The sequence below is a fragment of the Exophiala aquamarina genome (genome assembly GCF_000709125.1).
Source record: "Exophiala aquamarina CBS 119918 chromosome Unknown aczIA-supercont1.4, whole genome shotgun sequence".
Classification (NCBI taxonomy): Eukaryota; Fungi; Ascomycota; class Eurotiomycetes; order Chaetothyriales; family Herpotrichiellaceae; genus Exophiala; species Exophiala aquamarina.
This window is the reverse complement of record NW_013550584.1, coordinates 1,744,982-1,759,418: the sequence shown is the minus strand read 5'-3', so window position 1 is coordinate 1,759,418 and position 14,437 is coordinate 1,744,982. Positions and strand designations below refer to the sequence as shown.

At 53.7% G+C, this 14,437-nt stretch overlaps 4 protein-coding genes across 4 annotated transcripts; 2 read left to right on the top strand and 2 right to left on the bottom strand.

Annotated features, from left to right (window-relative positions):
* Window positions 1–1,585: 1,585 nt before the first annotated feature.
* On the bottom strand, window positions 1,586–3,404 carry A1O9_05741 (AAT family amino acid transporter; the record flags this gene model as incomplete). The annotated part of the gene is made up of 3 exons (XM_013404957.1): window positions 1,586–1,979; window positions 2,028–3,244; window positions 3,309–3,404. The coding sequence occupies 3 exons, from the start codon at window positions 3,402–3,404 to the stop codon at window positions 1,586–1,588; spliced, it is 1,707 nt and encodes a 568-aa protein (XP_013260411.1).
* A 4,572-nt stretch (window positions 3,405–7,976) lies between these two features.
* On the top strand, window positions 7,977–10,048 carry A1O9_05740 (uncharacterized protein; the record flags this gene model as incomplete). Its single annotated transcript, XM_013404956.1, has 2 exons — window positions 7,977–8,147; window positions 8,210–10,048. 2 exons carry the CDS (start codon window positions 7,977–7,979, stop codon window positions 10,046–10,048), a joined length of 2,010 nt encoding a protein of 669 aa, XP_013260410.1.
* Window positions 10,049–10,902: 854 nt separating this feature from the next.
* On the top strand, window positions 10,903–11,367 carry A1O9_05739 (uncharacterized protein; the record flags this gene model as incomplete). The annotated part of the gene is made up of 1 exon (XM_013404955.1): window positions 10,903–11,367. One exon carries the CDS (start codon window positions 10,903–10,905, stop codon window positions 11,365–11,367), a length of 465 nt encoding a protein of 154 aa, XP_013260409.1.
* Window positions 11,368–11,982: 615 nt separating this feature from the next.
* On the bottom strand, window positions 11,983–13,881 carry A1O9_05738 (carboxypeptidase D; the record flags this gene model as incomplete). Its single annotated transcript, XM_013404954.1, has 3 exons — window positions 11,983–12,893; window positions 12,951–13,159; window positions 13,214–13,881. 3 exons carry the CDS (start codon window positions 13,879–13,881, stop codon window positions 11,983–11,985), a joined length of 1,788 nt encoding a protein of 595 aa, XP_013260408.1.
* Between the last annotated feature and the right edge of the window lie 556 nt (window positions 13,882–14,437).

The window sequence follows — 14,437 nt, the reverse complement described above, 5'->3', positions numbered from 1 at the left end:
GCGGGACAGTTCACTAATAGCTTGATAGATCAATTCCGAAACACGTAAGGATCAGAGCGGAAGGGCATCACCACCTTCAAAATAAGGCTAACCAGCAGGTCCACCGTACACGGTCTCAACTCAATCACCTCCTGGTCGGGCATCTCTCGGTAAATGGGCATCTGGATGTTTGCCCGCCCTGAATCGACAACGTGAACGAAAGAAACTCCGAGTACTGCCAATTCCACCCACGGATTCGCTGCATATATGAGTTCAATGACTCTTTCTTGCTCATTATATATACGCGACACGTCTCACCGCCGTTCAACGACCTCGACCTTTGTCTCATTAACTTCCCTCCTCTTCGTCCTGGTTGGTCCGAGCAAGACCTCTCAACTCTCATTGCTATTATCCTCGTCCACCCAAGCCAATATGCCCGACCGAATCAAAAGATCCTAGATCGAAAATCTCCCTCACAAGACCGACGACCTCTCTGCGTATCGACGGCCCATGAACGGAGCAGCACCATCCGATTCGAAACATCTTCCTGAGTTTCCACAGGTCGGTCTTTCGCACGACAATACGTCACATGAAGCGAGCCCGCAGCTGGGTAAGCAAGCCTGTCAAGCAGATTCGGGTTGTGATGAGGAGCCGAAGCCAAAGCCGGAACCCACGGATGTCGATTTGAGATCAAATTATACTGTACGAGGCCAGCACCCAAACCCGCGACTTTTTGATTTTCAATCCAGGATCATTGGATGCGCAGTCCTATGAGCGCCGTATCAGGTGCAGCGCCCTTATCAGAAGGTACATGCAGGGTACATACATGCGTCCCATAGGTGTTGGAGAACCCCTTTCACCACCTCACCGAGGTACCTGGAAACCCCAAATGCACGCGCCGCCCACGTCTGCCACTCCGAGTGTCGTTTTCCCCCAAGGGTTCCCGTGCACCAGCGTATATCGCTGAACATTCGACACAAGGCCGAACAAAATCAAGGAAGCCCACACACTTTGGCCTTTGAGAGAAAGCACGGGAACGGAAGGAAAAGGGGATTGGGGATTGACTGTATCACGTGACCACTTCCCGCCACTTCCCTTCGGAGGATTCGAGCTTCACTATCCACCCCCCCCCCCACCCCGGTATTGGTCAATGATGAGTGCTAGGAAACAGGAACTTATGGAGACATAAAAACCGCCACGAAAATGGTTGTGACAACGACGTTGATGTTTTTGGCAGGAGACCAGTGAGAGACGGCCCAATCCACGAGTATGCATATTATGGCCGGGGACTTGGTCTGGGGGAACGAGAATGAAAGACGAAAAGGGCGACGACGTATCGAAGTGTACAACGCGGAATGAAAGGTAGGGTTGGGAGTAAATGGGTCCATCATGTTTTATGAATAATCATAAGAGCTTCATCTCTGTCTGGGAGTGTATGCGTTCTTATTCCTCGGCTCGTGAAATATCACGAACACCGAGAGCTATGTTCTTACTCCAGCAACGGAAGTAAAAAGAACGCATATCTCTGAGCACATTTTCACATTGATGATGATGAAAAGGGGAAAATTGAGATGCGCTTGAGAGGTCCTGCCGTCCAACCCCCTTTTTACGCGAGCCAGAACCAGAATCTCTGGATCCAGTTTTTAGCCACACGCTCGGGCCATTCAATGGCGTCCAAAGCAGCCTTTCCAGTGTGCAGATCAGCCTCGGCAGGGCTGATGAAATGAGTGCGCTTGAACACTCTCCAAAACAGATAGAGGCCGAAGTAGATTGGGACACCAATGTAATCAGTGAGGAACGCTTGATAGTCCCAGCTGCCCGCAATCGAGTCGAACCCATTGAAGAAGATGATCAAACTGAAGAAAGAGGCGGAAGCAATACCAAGATATGGCTGGAATGGTGCTTTGAGAACCAGAGAGTTCCGGTCAATGCCTTGCGCTTGAAGAGCAGCGTGGAAACGACAGTATGCGATGCAAATGCTGACCCAGGTGAAAAGAGTACTAATTGAGTTAGCACAAAGGACTCAAGTCAACGGATTCTTAACTTACCTGATGGTTGTCAAGTTTTGGAACCAGGCAAAGACTTTGGCGGAGCCGGCGGAGCAAGAGAGGTAGGTGATGAGGGAAATGGAGCAGGTGATCAAAACGCACCAGATTGGGACACCGCTTTTTGAGCACTTGAGCAGGAATCTCGGAGCCTGTCGGTTTTGCGCGAGGGCGTACAGATAGCGAGAGCCGGTGTACAAGAAAGCGTTGGCGGAAGACGAGGCGGAAGTCAAGATCACAGCGTTGATGATGGAAGGGAGAACATCAATACCGGCACGGCTAATGGCAATTACCCATGGAGATTGAGCAGCACCAGCAGCACCGGATTCTCGGGCATTGATGAGATTCTCGTCGTTGGAAGGCACCAAGACACCGATAGCGAGAGATCCCAAGATGTAGAAGAACAAAATACGCCAGAAGACACGGCGTACGGCTTTGGGAATGTTTCGGCGTGGATCTTCGGCTTCTCCAGCTGCGACGGCCACCATTTCGACACCACCGAAGGAGAAAGCGGCGTTGACGAGAGTTGACCACAGACCAAGGAAGCGACCGGTGCTACCACTAGCAATGTAGGGCTTCATGGCACCTGGATTTCTCCAGTACTGGAAGCCCAGGCGGTGCTGTCCGGGAACGCCACCAACATCAATAATGAGAGCGAGGATCAACAGGCCGATGATGGTGACGATCTTGATGGAGGAAAAGATGAATTCGGCTTCACCATAAATGGAGACAGCGAAAATGTTGAGGCAGAGGACCAGGACAATGATGAGTGAAATCCATGCAGCGACGTTGATGTCACGAGCTCCGTTCCAGAACTGAATGACGGTGGACGCAGCGGAAATTTCGGCGCAGAGAGTGATGGAGCACGAATACCAGTTGTTCCAGCCAACCGCGAAACCCATGGCATCGTCGACGTAACGAGCGCAGAACTGTGGGATTGCACCAGGAAGAGGTAGCCAGGTGGCCATTTCACCGAGTGAGTACATCATGGCGAAGACGGCCAAGCCAGTAAAGGTATAACCAAGCAGGACGGAGAGAGGGCCGGCGTTCAAAAAGGCACGGCCGATACCCAAGAAGAGACCGGTACCGATGGTACCACCGAGGGCGATGAACTGGATGTGTCGAGATTTGAGACCACGGGAGACATAGCCGTATTCCTCCGCCGTGGCGACATCGCCATACATGTCAGTGGCTTCATTGAGCTTGGAGCCGCGTCGGGCCTGGGAGCAATAAGGTCAGTATGTGTCCATGGGAAGAGTGTTGGGATATTGCAAGCATGCTCACCTCGGATTTGCTGGTCTCATTGGATTGGATGGGGTATTGATGGTCTGGCGACTGTGAGCCAGAGTGTTGATGGAAATCGGCGTGCTTCTCCGCCATGGTGTCAGCGCAGGGCTGGGACGAGTCTCGACTGACAGTATGGATGGATGGAGACCCCAAGGTGGATTTGAGGACAGGATAGTCCCAAGGTCCTATTTGTAGGTGAGGTGCTTCTGGACAGGCAACACTACCAACCTGACTGGGAGACAAAAGGCTGAAGGTAGGTGGTGTAGCATTGAGCGACAGGGGCGACTATATGTATGGCATGGGCTGAGAAGGTTGTTGTGAAGGAGAGTATGGAGGCACGCAGGCTGAAGTCGGTTTCGGTAGGTCGGTGTCAATGTAAGTGAACGTGTTCGTGACAGTGACCAGGTTGGTGGTGTGTCTGGGGTGCGGCAGTGATAACTCTGTTCAGCCTACGAGGTTGCGGGAGGTGGAATGGCGTTGAACTCAGCGTGCAACGAACACCCGTGCAGGCATGATATGTGGAATGGGTATTTACAATTATTGAGATGCTACCTTGTGACCCACTTTGGGCCAACGCTGAAGCAGGGCTGGCCACGAGCGGGGAGGAACAGGTGAGAGGCAGTAGGGCGAAACGAGGTTAGGCTGCGCAGGTTGAGGCCAGGGTGAATGTCTTTTGGGCTAACAGGATTTAGCCTCGAGGACCATTGATAGTGAATGGTGAATGGTGGATGGTGGTTATTTGGAACAAGCAAAATAGGAGGCGCCAGGTAGACGAAGGGATAGGAAGGTCGAGGGTCACTAATGGTGGATGGCTAGTGGACAAGCGAGGCAGTGATCTCCGTCCGAGTGTGGATTTGGTGAAAGGCAGCTTGAAGCCAGTGAGAGTGCGGTGCAGGGCTGTCGAGACTCGACATGCAGCTACAATCAGTAACCTTGCAAGTTGTCTCTACCCGATGATGGAGAGCCCGACGAAGGAAGGATGAGTTTGGAGGCTTTGGTTGGCCGGTGACTCGTGAGTTGAATTTGGATATTTTGAGAAATCTCCTCCATGCTCGATACAGACGGACGGACGGAAAGCACAGCCAAACTCACCAGGGACAACATTACTGGAGGAGGGAGTATTGTTTGAGAGGAAATACTGACTCCACTCCAAGTGCAACTCTCGCATCTTGGGGCTTGCCGGGAGAAGCCTTGCACTGCTGTGATCAGTGATGACAGCCAGGCCAACTACGAGTGTCTCGTACTCTCTCTGACATGGCAGTGTCGGTGATGGCGCCACTCTGGCAGCTGGTGGTGGGAGTCCTTGGCTGCCATCCTCATCCTCGTCCTCATCCGATGGAGAAGACAACGAGATGCAGTCCAGAAGTGACACATGCAAAGAGAAAGACCAGGCTCCAATGTGGGGTAGGCATTAGATTCAGCGGCAAGAAGCTAATATCAAGATCGGCTTTAGTCACCAAGCGGAAGGTGAGCATGGAGGATGTAATATGTAATATGTAATCCCATGGAGGTGCCAGAGGGGTGAGAGCCAGGGACTCCAGGGCCGCGCAGATGCAAGTGCGATGTGCAACGTGCAGTCGCAATTGGCAGTGCAAGGAAGCGACAGGGCCTGACCGTGTGCAGGTGTGCAGGTGCGCAGCGTCAAACTCGCAGTCCCCATGAGTCCGGGTCCCAGGACGGCTACGGCTAGTCCTTCCCCTAGTGGGCGACGATCCCGCACTTGCAGGCTCCCAAACTCCCAAGCCTCCAAGAGACTCCAAGACACCCAAAGAATGGGCAGCCCACAACCAAGCAATCGACAAGGCGTCTCGATCCTGGTCAAGAACTGCAGTCGTCCATCGAGGGCCCTTCCAAGCTTTGGCTGACCTCTGGGCGTGAATTGCTTAACAGAACGAAACACCAAGACTTGTCAAGAAGATCCAATGCAACAACCAAGTCAACGAGTCTCATTGATATTCGTCGCCTCGTACTCCGCAAAGTCTCACGACACCACGAGCTTGTTTGACAGGTGTGGTCGCGTGCTGTGCAGACGCATGCGAGTGGTGGAGGTGGAGGTGGAGGTGGATGGTTTGATCGTCTGTGTCCGTTGCCCTTTCACTTCCAGCCAGAGTCACATCACGCCTTCCCCCCCAAGCTTGGTCACATCTCAATTTCCAGGAAGCCGCAAGTTCGCAACCCAGGCAGACCAGGCGAACTCCACGCCGAATCGGCCACCTATCTTTACCTCGCACCTCCCTGTCAACACCCCCCCCCAAGCCACCTGAGGCTGGCACGCTGGCGCTAGCGGGTAATTCCGCATCGTCTCTGACTCTCTGCCCTCCCCTTTCCTCTTCCCTCCTTCCCAGGCTTGTCACAACGACTCAGAGTCACATGGCGCCCGCGGCCCACAATACCCATACGGCACCCCGCCCGACTAACTCGCCTAACCCGTTGGACTAGTTGAGCCAGACTTCGGCACTTGTGCTGCTTGGGGATGGAGGATCATGCCAGCCACGCCTTCTAGAAGGTGGCCAAGCATCACTCCGGAGTCCACCCTCGTGCACCCATCAATCGTCGCTTATTCCCTCGCGTCTTCCGCAGGAGCTGTAGCGACACTAGCAAACCTCTCTTTTGAGGTCCACTGGCGGGTCGCCAAACTCGTTTCCTTGCTCTGATGCCGGTTTTGATTCATGCGTTAGTTAAGGAGAACTCAGCCTGGTATCAGGTAGCCCCTCGAAATCGGAATCAAGCCGATGTACTACTAAACTTGCTGCATCATATCCTGTTGCGAAAGGGTTGAATGGTATCGAGGGATGAAATTCTGGATGAGCGCCCCCCGATGCTGTCCGAACGGTGGCTGTTGATCTCGACAATTCATGCAAGCAATGTAACCTCCGATAGCCAAAAGCAATATACATCCTCCTGGGGGCTCGGGACGAGGTACGCAGTACGAGCTATCGTATACCATCTCAAGAGCTATTGGTATTCCTACCCCGGATCTGTCTCAGGAGCCTAGTCTCTCAGATGGGTCCGACAATAAGCGCACCTCAGATTGCGCAATTCCAAGGCATGTTCTGTGGGCATGTGCTTCCTGACTCCTGAGTTGACATCTCTGTGCTCCTCTTGTTTTGAATCGCCACACGTCATTTGTTTCACCACCCCGCAAAGTTTCTCCTGAGAGTGTTCCCTTTCTCCCACCCTATCTGGTTCTCTAGCTCGCTTGCTCCGTATCTGATTCGAGATGGGTCCCTCTCTATAACTCAGTACGAAGCACTCCGTATTGGAAGCAAGCCCCTTCGTCGATCTGGTTCGCGATCGTTGTACTCCCTCCCTAGGACTTTATTTAATGCTGCTGAAAGCACCAGGCTCACCCATGCAAGCTCACGGTAGCATCATAGATCGTGGGCCGCTTCCTTCCTCGCATGTAGACGAGCTTGGTAGGCCTGGATTGAGCAGAGTTGTTTCTTTTCTCTTGACTTCAAACCAACGACTTCCAAGTTTGTTGGCGACACCCATCGTCCTTGGTATGCATCTTGACTTTTCCGTGCCGTCAGCTCAATACTCGTGCCATGGTGGCATGAAGGGATGCTGTCCCCGATCATAGGGTTCCGTCCGGTTTAATGGACCATAGGGACCTCGATCCCTACCTGGACCGCTCATTACCGAGTACCAAGGAAATCCCATTCCTCCACGAAGTCCTGGGACCAAGGGCCCGGCCCAACCCTCTTGTCCAACTGGATTCATCGGTGAGGGGGGTCGAGGGGGTGGTGGCGGCGGTGGTCGAGTAATAGGAGGCCGTTGCTCATACGGTGCCGGACTGGGGATTCGCGGCGGGCGATCCTCTCTTGGTGGATTTAAAGCTGCCCTCACGTATTCGGGCTTTGGTCCGCAGCCATTTCTCCTACAGACATCACATACGCGATCAGGCCTTCGCTCAACGACCGTTGTGTCGTGGTTGGGAATTCTGCAATTTCTTCCTTTACGAAACCGATTGAGCCTATGGTAAGTCGGGCATGGCCGACAACCCAAGATTTCATCATGACCGCATAGATAGATGTTGTGGGCTGCCTGACATATGGCTAATCACGCAATCAAGAAAGGTCGCAAGGAATAATAGGTTAGGAGGTCTTGCTTTGGAGAACTCCTACTTTTGATGGTATGGCAAAGGACAGGTGAGACCCGCCTCCTGAATTTATTTGTGTTCCAATCTGTAAAGGAGTTCCGTCTTTCACCCCAATGGTTCGGTGTGTTGGGGCACAGCCCACCTACAATGCTTTTCAGGCCCAAGGGCATCACTTGCGGTTCCTCGGTTCTATGGTGAAGGCGGTGACAAGCGTTGTACTAGCTAGTGTGTAAATAGGTACTCCGTACTCCGTATATAGATCACCTTAACCGTGGTTCAAGTTCGCTTATCGATAGTGATAAGCTAGCGAGGGAACGTGGTTGCTGGGCAACATCTCGGCAAGCGGCCCATGTCAACAAAAAGTGACGACACCACAGACCGGCAAGCCTGTAGGAGACGCGCACCATCAGCACCAGCACCAACTCCGGCCACAGCTGGACCTCCTCGTTCGCTTGGTCAACCTGCGCCTTGGCCATCCGTTGTTATCTGGTCAACTTCCAGACTTCCTCTCCATCTGACATTCATTCATCTCCCCCAATCTGCATTCTTTTTGAGGGGCCAGAATGGGAGTCGAACCTCCATTCATCTACGACCGTCCCCAGGTGTACACCTTTGGCAACCCATCCACACGTTCCTTCGACCCCAAAGCTGCGTCTAGAGCATCATGGCAGCCACCTCCACCTCGACCAAAACAAGATGGACCATTGATTGATTTCAACAAGCATCCAGACTCGGTAAGTACTCTGTTAACCAATCAAGGAGCAACTCAAGGCTACAAGGCTAATATGAAAACCAGTACCTGGCTGCGCCTTATGGGAACCTCAACGTGAAGCCCATGCACCCTCGAACCAAGGTTAGAGTCGATCGGGGCAGGCGGCTGCAGCTGTTTTTACGAATTTGCTCTCTTATCGGGGCCTTGGGTGCATTGTTCTGCGTCATTGCTATCAACAAGACTGCTACGAATGTTGGGTGGATTATTCGAGCTGCACCAGCTGTGGCTATCTGTCACACAATTTATGGCATCCACCACCTGTGCCGAGCCGCCACCGGTCGGACGCCTGCCTCCAGTGCGAGCTATATGATTTTTGCTGCCATCATCGACACCGGTCTCATTCCCTTCATTGTCTTTTCCGCCTGGTTGGCCAATGCGGACTACACAAGAAACGAGTATGGGTGGAGCACACTTTTCAACGACTCGGATCTCTCCTACAAGATCATCTTTGCTTTCTTCATTGTCTCGTGCGTCCAAGGCGGCTTGTTGGTAGTCTCGTTGGTTCTCGATATCTACTTGGCCACTATGTTCAAGGCGATTGCTCGGATGCCACCAGACATGAATCCGCTGGAGCCCAATCTCACGTCCAGACACAAGCGGAATAAGTCGGAGGCGATTACAGAGAAGAACATGAATGCCTCTGCCCTGGCTTCAAAGAGAGAGTCGGCCATGTCTGGCTTCAGGCGAGTCCCCTTCATTCACACGCGCACCGATTCCGCCGACAGCGTGACTCTCTATGGAAATGACAGTGCTCGAAACTCGAGGGCGGAGTTCCGCAAAGAGCTCGATGAAACTGGGAAAGACCCGTGGCGATTTTCCGGGTCGACAGCCTCGCCCTCGCGACCCACCTCCGCCATCAGCCCATCGCCAAATTCTCGTGGTGCTGGTTCTGGTCTTGACTATCGCCCCGAACGTGCTTCTTCCCCTCTCAAGGAGTCTCCTTCCAGGCCGTCTTCTTGGCTCTCGTACTTGGACTATGAAGGGATGCCTACTGATATGAGCCGAGACGCCAGTGCTCGCCTCGACAATGAAGTTCGTCCTATCTCTCCAGTCTCAGCCACATCAGGGCGCGATCCATCCATCGACAGACGTAACAACGAGAGGGAAAATTGGTATCAAGGCTCACCAAAACACAGCCAAGTCTACCTCCCGGCGAACAATTCAAGCAGGCTTCAACTTGACCACAATTTGACGGTCCCCACCACCGAATTGACCCCTCAGAAGCGAAGCAGAGAGCCGCTGGCAATGAACCCTCCGACACCCATCCGCGAGCGCTTTGCCAATGAAAACGCCCATGCGACCCCACAATCGAAGTCGAGGTACTCCTTTGAACAAGATAGGGAAGTCCTCAATGATACAAATGCAAACGCTCGAGGCCGCCCGACGGGAAACTCCAGACCATCCAGCTTCGTGGGAAGTGGTGGAAAGGCTCGGTTCTATGGTGATCTCAGATCCTCCATTGGGTCGGTCAGCTTTCCATTCAATGAAAAGAAGGAGGCAGAGCTCAATGTGGACGAGATCGACGCGTACGAGCGAACCAAGACCATGCAGACCGAGAGTGACTATAGTGCCAACTTTGAGGTGTATGACTCGGACAGTGACGATGAGGGTCAGCTTCGTGCCAATATTGTGGACTTTAATCCTTCACTTGTGCAGCCTCATAATCCCTTCAGCGTGAGACAGAGCTCTAATTCGACTGGTGCGGATCTCAACAGTGGTTATGCTGGTCTAGGCGTTGAGTTTGGCCAAGGCATGGGCAGAAGACGAGACGTTAGTGGCAAGGTCGCCGAAGAAGGCCGCGCTGGCAGTGTTTCTCCTAGCAGAAATGGCGAGGCTGGCTGGAAACGATTCAAGGGATTGTGAGCAGGTTATATCCACTCCCCTCGATCAAATTGGACTTGCGCTAGGATGTGAATTTGGAATTTGTTTGGCTATGGAGTATACAGGTGGCCTAGCATGGGGACGCGATGGATCCCAACCAGTTTTCGCGGCGGGCATGATGGCAAGGCTTGAACGAGCCAGCTTGCGGCTCGAGATGCGCTTCAGCGGCTGCTACTGGGACGGCTGCATCGCTTCATGGATGTATGCTGAGAATGAAATTGGGAGGTCTTGGGATATTGGGATACAGGGAGTTAGTTGCTAAAGCTTGGGGACTTGTGAATCAAAAGTACACCAAATGCATCCTCACTTGACGAAATCGGATTCTCGATCAGTGTTGTACAGTTATAGGCGGAGGAGCAGCAGCAGTAGCAGGCTGGGCCACCTCATTCGCTGCAGTATAAAGAGCGACTCGAGGCTACACAGTCCACCGTTGTCACGTGTCGCAGTCCCCGAGACGCCGACTGCAAGCCGCCTCGCCCCGACCTCCTCCAACGCCCTCCGCTCCTCTGTGAATAATAGACTATGAGATTCGTTGCCTCGTCTTGCTATTTCCTCGCTCACCAACATCCGATTCAAGCATACCAAACACAGCTTTCCTTCGATCCACCACAACCGTCTCCCCGAAGATGGCCACCAAAAGAAGCTTGTCGATGCCCCGTCGCTGCACGCAGCAGCTTGCCACGACCTCGATCTCGATCTCCCGGACCACGACGACGGCACCACTTCTGCGCCAGCATCCATCCCAGCTTTGCTCGGCCAGCCGGGCTGTTAGCTGCCTGGCAAGCGCCAGCGGGGGAAGCCAACTGCTACGTCTACACAAGGCTCGTCCCGATCCCATGCCCCGGGCCCGGCAGCCAAAGCGGCACTTCACCACCACGCTCGTGACACGCAAAGACGACTCTTCTTCCTCGCCTTCACAACCCACGACCCAAGCGCCCTCGAGACTGTACACATTCGAAGAAGTCCAAGGCCTTGCCGCTCACCCCGAAACACACCGCATCCTCATCGACGTGCGCGAGCCCGGAGAGCTACAATCGACAGGGCGCATCCCCGGTGCGCAGAACTTGCCGATCTCGAGCGCGGCCGACGGCTTCTTCCTGCCCGCCGACGAGTTCGAGGAGCGGTTCGGCTTTCCCAAACCAAACGCCGCCGCCGACGAGGTCATTTTTTACTGCAAGGCCGGCGTCAGGAGTCGTGCCGCCGTGGCGCTCGCCCAACAGGCCGGCTTTGCGAAGAGCGTCGGCGAGTTTCCCGGCAGTTGGCTCGAGTGGGCCCAGAGAGGCGGCCATGTGCAGAGATGAGATCAAGAAGCAGCACTGCAAAGCAGAGCAAAGCCAGTGGCCCAACACGAGTTTCTATAAGACACTGGCTTTCGCCAAATGAGAGCCTGCTGCCATTCTCCCTGTCGAGGTCCTTGCTGCTCCAGTGCTCATATTTTCTAATGTTTCTTGCCCCCTCACCCCCGGGCCCCCCGCCCCCCGCTTCCCTCCCATCCTCCAAGGTGGACCGCGTGACGAGGGTATGGGTATGTACGCTGCACCTAGCCGACTGCCCTGGACTGCGAATGAGCCGTCTTGCTTGATGATAGTGGGAACCTGTGTATCAGACGGGCCCAGCCAACGAGTCCTGGTAGGCTGCATGTGAATGCATGTCCCTTAAGTTCGCGGACCATTATTGTTCCAGCGACGACACTCGATCTCAAAGGAGCCCCCCATTGCCGAACGCAAAAGTAAATACAATACAACATCCCGTGCTTGTCGTTTACATCAATGGACTTTCTTGTTACGCACGCCGCAATATGTCTTTGCTGCAGGTTTGACCGTCATTACCATGATCTAAATTACTGTAGGTTCGTACATGGTTCAATTTTGGTTGGTTTACCATTTACGTCACCAACTCAACAAGTCATCGTCATATTACAACCACCTGCTCAGATCCGCTTGTCTCTTCTGCTTAAGCCAATCTCCAAGGCGATACGGCTTCTTCTGTCTCTTGTTCTTGCTCTGCTTTTCATTCCTCTTCTTCAGCTTGGACGGCGGCTCCCCTGTCGTCGCGTTACTCGGCGCATTCGTCGTGGTGTTGTACACTAAGTCCGGGTCCGTGACCACCAATTGGACGGTGGCATTTCCCTCGTGGAAGGTGCTGAGCTTCGTGCCGTTGGTGATGTATCCGCCGGAGACGACGCTCTTGCCGGTCGCGATGTCGAAGCCGTTGAGCACGCGGTCGACCATCTCGAGAGCCACCAGCGGCTGGAAGAAAGGTACCAGATGGCCGGACTCGTAGATCCGCACGAACGCAAATTTGCCGGACTGCTTGACCTGGCCGTGCACGACGTCGTCCGTGGTCGTGATGTTGACGAACCCGGCGCCCTCGTAGCCCGGCGCGTTGACGTGGTCCGCCACGACCTGCCCGCCCATCCAGTTGCAGTTGAAGTCGGCGTCGCCGAAGTACATGACCACCGTGATGTTTTGTTCGAGGAGCTTTTGCATGGCTTCGACGGTCCCGATCTCGCGGTCGTCATCTCCCGTCGACGTGAATGCCGCGCCCACTGCGGCGTTGGATTCGCTGAAGTTCACGTATGCCCCGATCGCCTCTTGGACCTCTGCGGTGTTCAGGTAGTCAACGTAGTAGCTTGGAGGGAACGGATTCGGCATCAGGTAACGGAAATCGTACTCGTCTCGCTCCAGGTAGATGTCATAGAGGTTCTCGACTGCGTACAGGCAGAAGTTGTCTGCTGCGGCGCAGACGGAATCGATTCCTCGAGTATTGCAGTCTACGGTTTGGTCGTAGCAGTTGCCTGGGCCGTAGAGGTTGTTGTACCACTGGTCTAGAAAGAAAAGCACTTAGTTGCGGCTGCGCTGCAAGGACATGCTTGACAACTTACCTTTCACACTCTGGTTGAGCGGATCATATCCATAAGTGTTTCCAGGGAAGACACTGAAATTGTAGTACGCCTGGTACTGGATCAAAGGATCATACCAGCCATTGCCGATCAGCACACCTTGGAGATTGATTTCGTGAGCTCCGCTGATGTTCTTTGCGTTCTGTTCTGCAAAGTACTCCGAGACAACTGGAGCATAATGGCCACCATAGCTGTAGGCTGGATTTAGTTCTGGGTGCAGCCACACGAATTGTGAGTCGACATACCTTTCGGTTGTGAAATACACTCCATCTGTTGCGTATTCCGGGAAGGCACCCATGAAGCCTTGGAGTGTCTTCCACATGTTTGGTGCCACCGCAGGAGTGCTGTTGGCGGTCAATGATTCGTTCCAGTAGGAGTAAGTTCCACAGGCCCAGTCACTGGCATATTCGGGGCAAGTGTTGTCGGGAAGCTGGACAAGGAAACCGCCAGGGTCTTCGTAGGCTGGGACTGGTTCTGAATAGCTGAAACCGACCTGTGATGGTTGATCAATAAAGATCATGTTCGTGACATTCGACCAGGAGAAAGGATTGTCCACGGCCTCGCCATCAGCGTTGACGGTGCAAGGGCCCAACTCTTGGAACAGACCAATCATGCTAGACGAACCTGGGCCACCATTGATCCAGATGGTCAAGGGTGCCTCCTGGGGATCGACATTTCTCGCCTCGAAGAACCACCAGAAGATATGCTGTCCAGGCGCCACATCGGCGTAACCGGAGAAGCTCTTGACATCGGGGTCTTGTTCACAGATTCCTGCCGGTACAGACTTGTAGCGAACGGTGACGTTGGCATAGCCTGTTTTGGACGTGAGGTTTTGGGGAACAGCCACGAATTGACACAGAGCGAGCTGCCCAACGCTAGCCAGCACAAGGGCCGTTGAAAGTAAGGAGATCATGTCTTGAGCACTGAGAATTCAGAAACTCTTGACAAACGACGGAGTGCAAGACAGCTTCGCCCCGCGGGAGCAGAGGGGAAAGCCTGCTTTTTTGTAGCTTGGCTGGAGCTTCAAGCGACCTCATGTCACCCATCGTTGAAATCCGACGATCCTGTCTGCGAACTTGGGCCTTTCCATCTGGTGGAATGGGTTTCTCGGAAGCTCTGGAGCCAGGTAGACTACAGCTAGCTAGTTTGAGGGAAGCTGTGAGGGCCAACCGGACAAACAGCTCCCTTGGCCCACTTCGTCGGGGTCAACCGAGATAATGCTAAAGTATGACTGGAACCAAAAAGGCACACACACTTACTGCCTCTGGGTAGCAGTGATGGTGGCAGGTACATGTCACTGCTACCACTGAGATGGCCATCGATGACGATGCGTCTCCACAAGCGTGACCAAACAATCGCTACTGCCAAGGGTCCCCGTTGTCCAGATGTCGTTGCTTGCCTGATATTGTGGTGCCTAGCTACTGAGTCTGCAGGAACCTAGGTAGATACGGGTAGTTCAAAAGATAAGA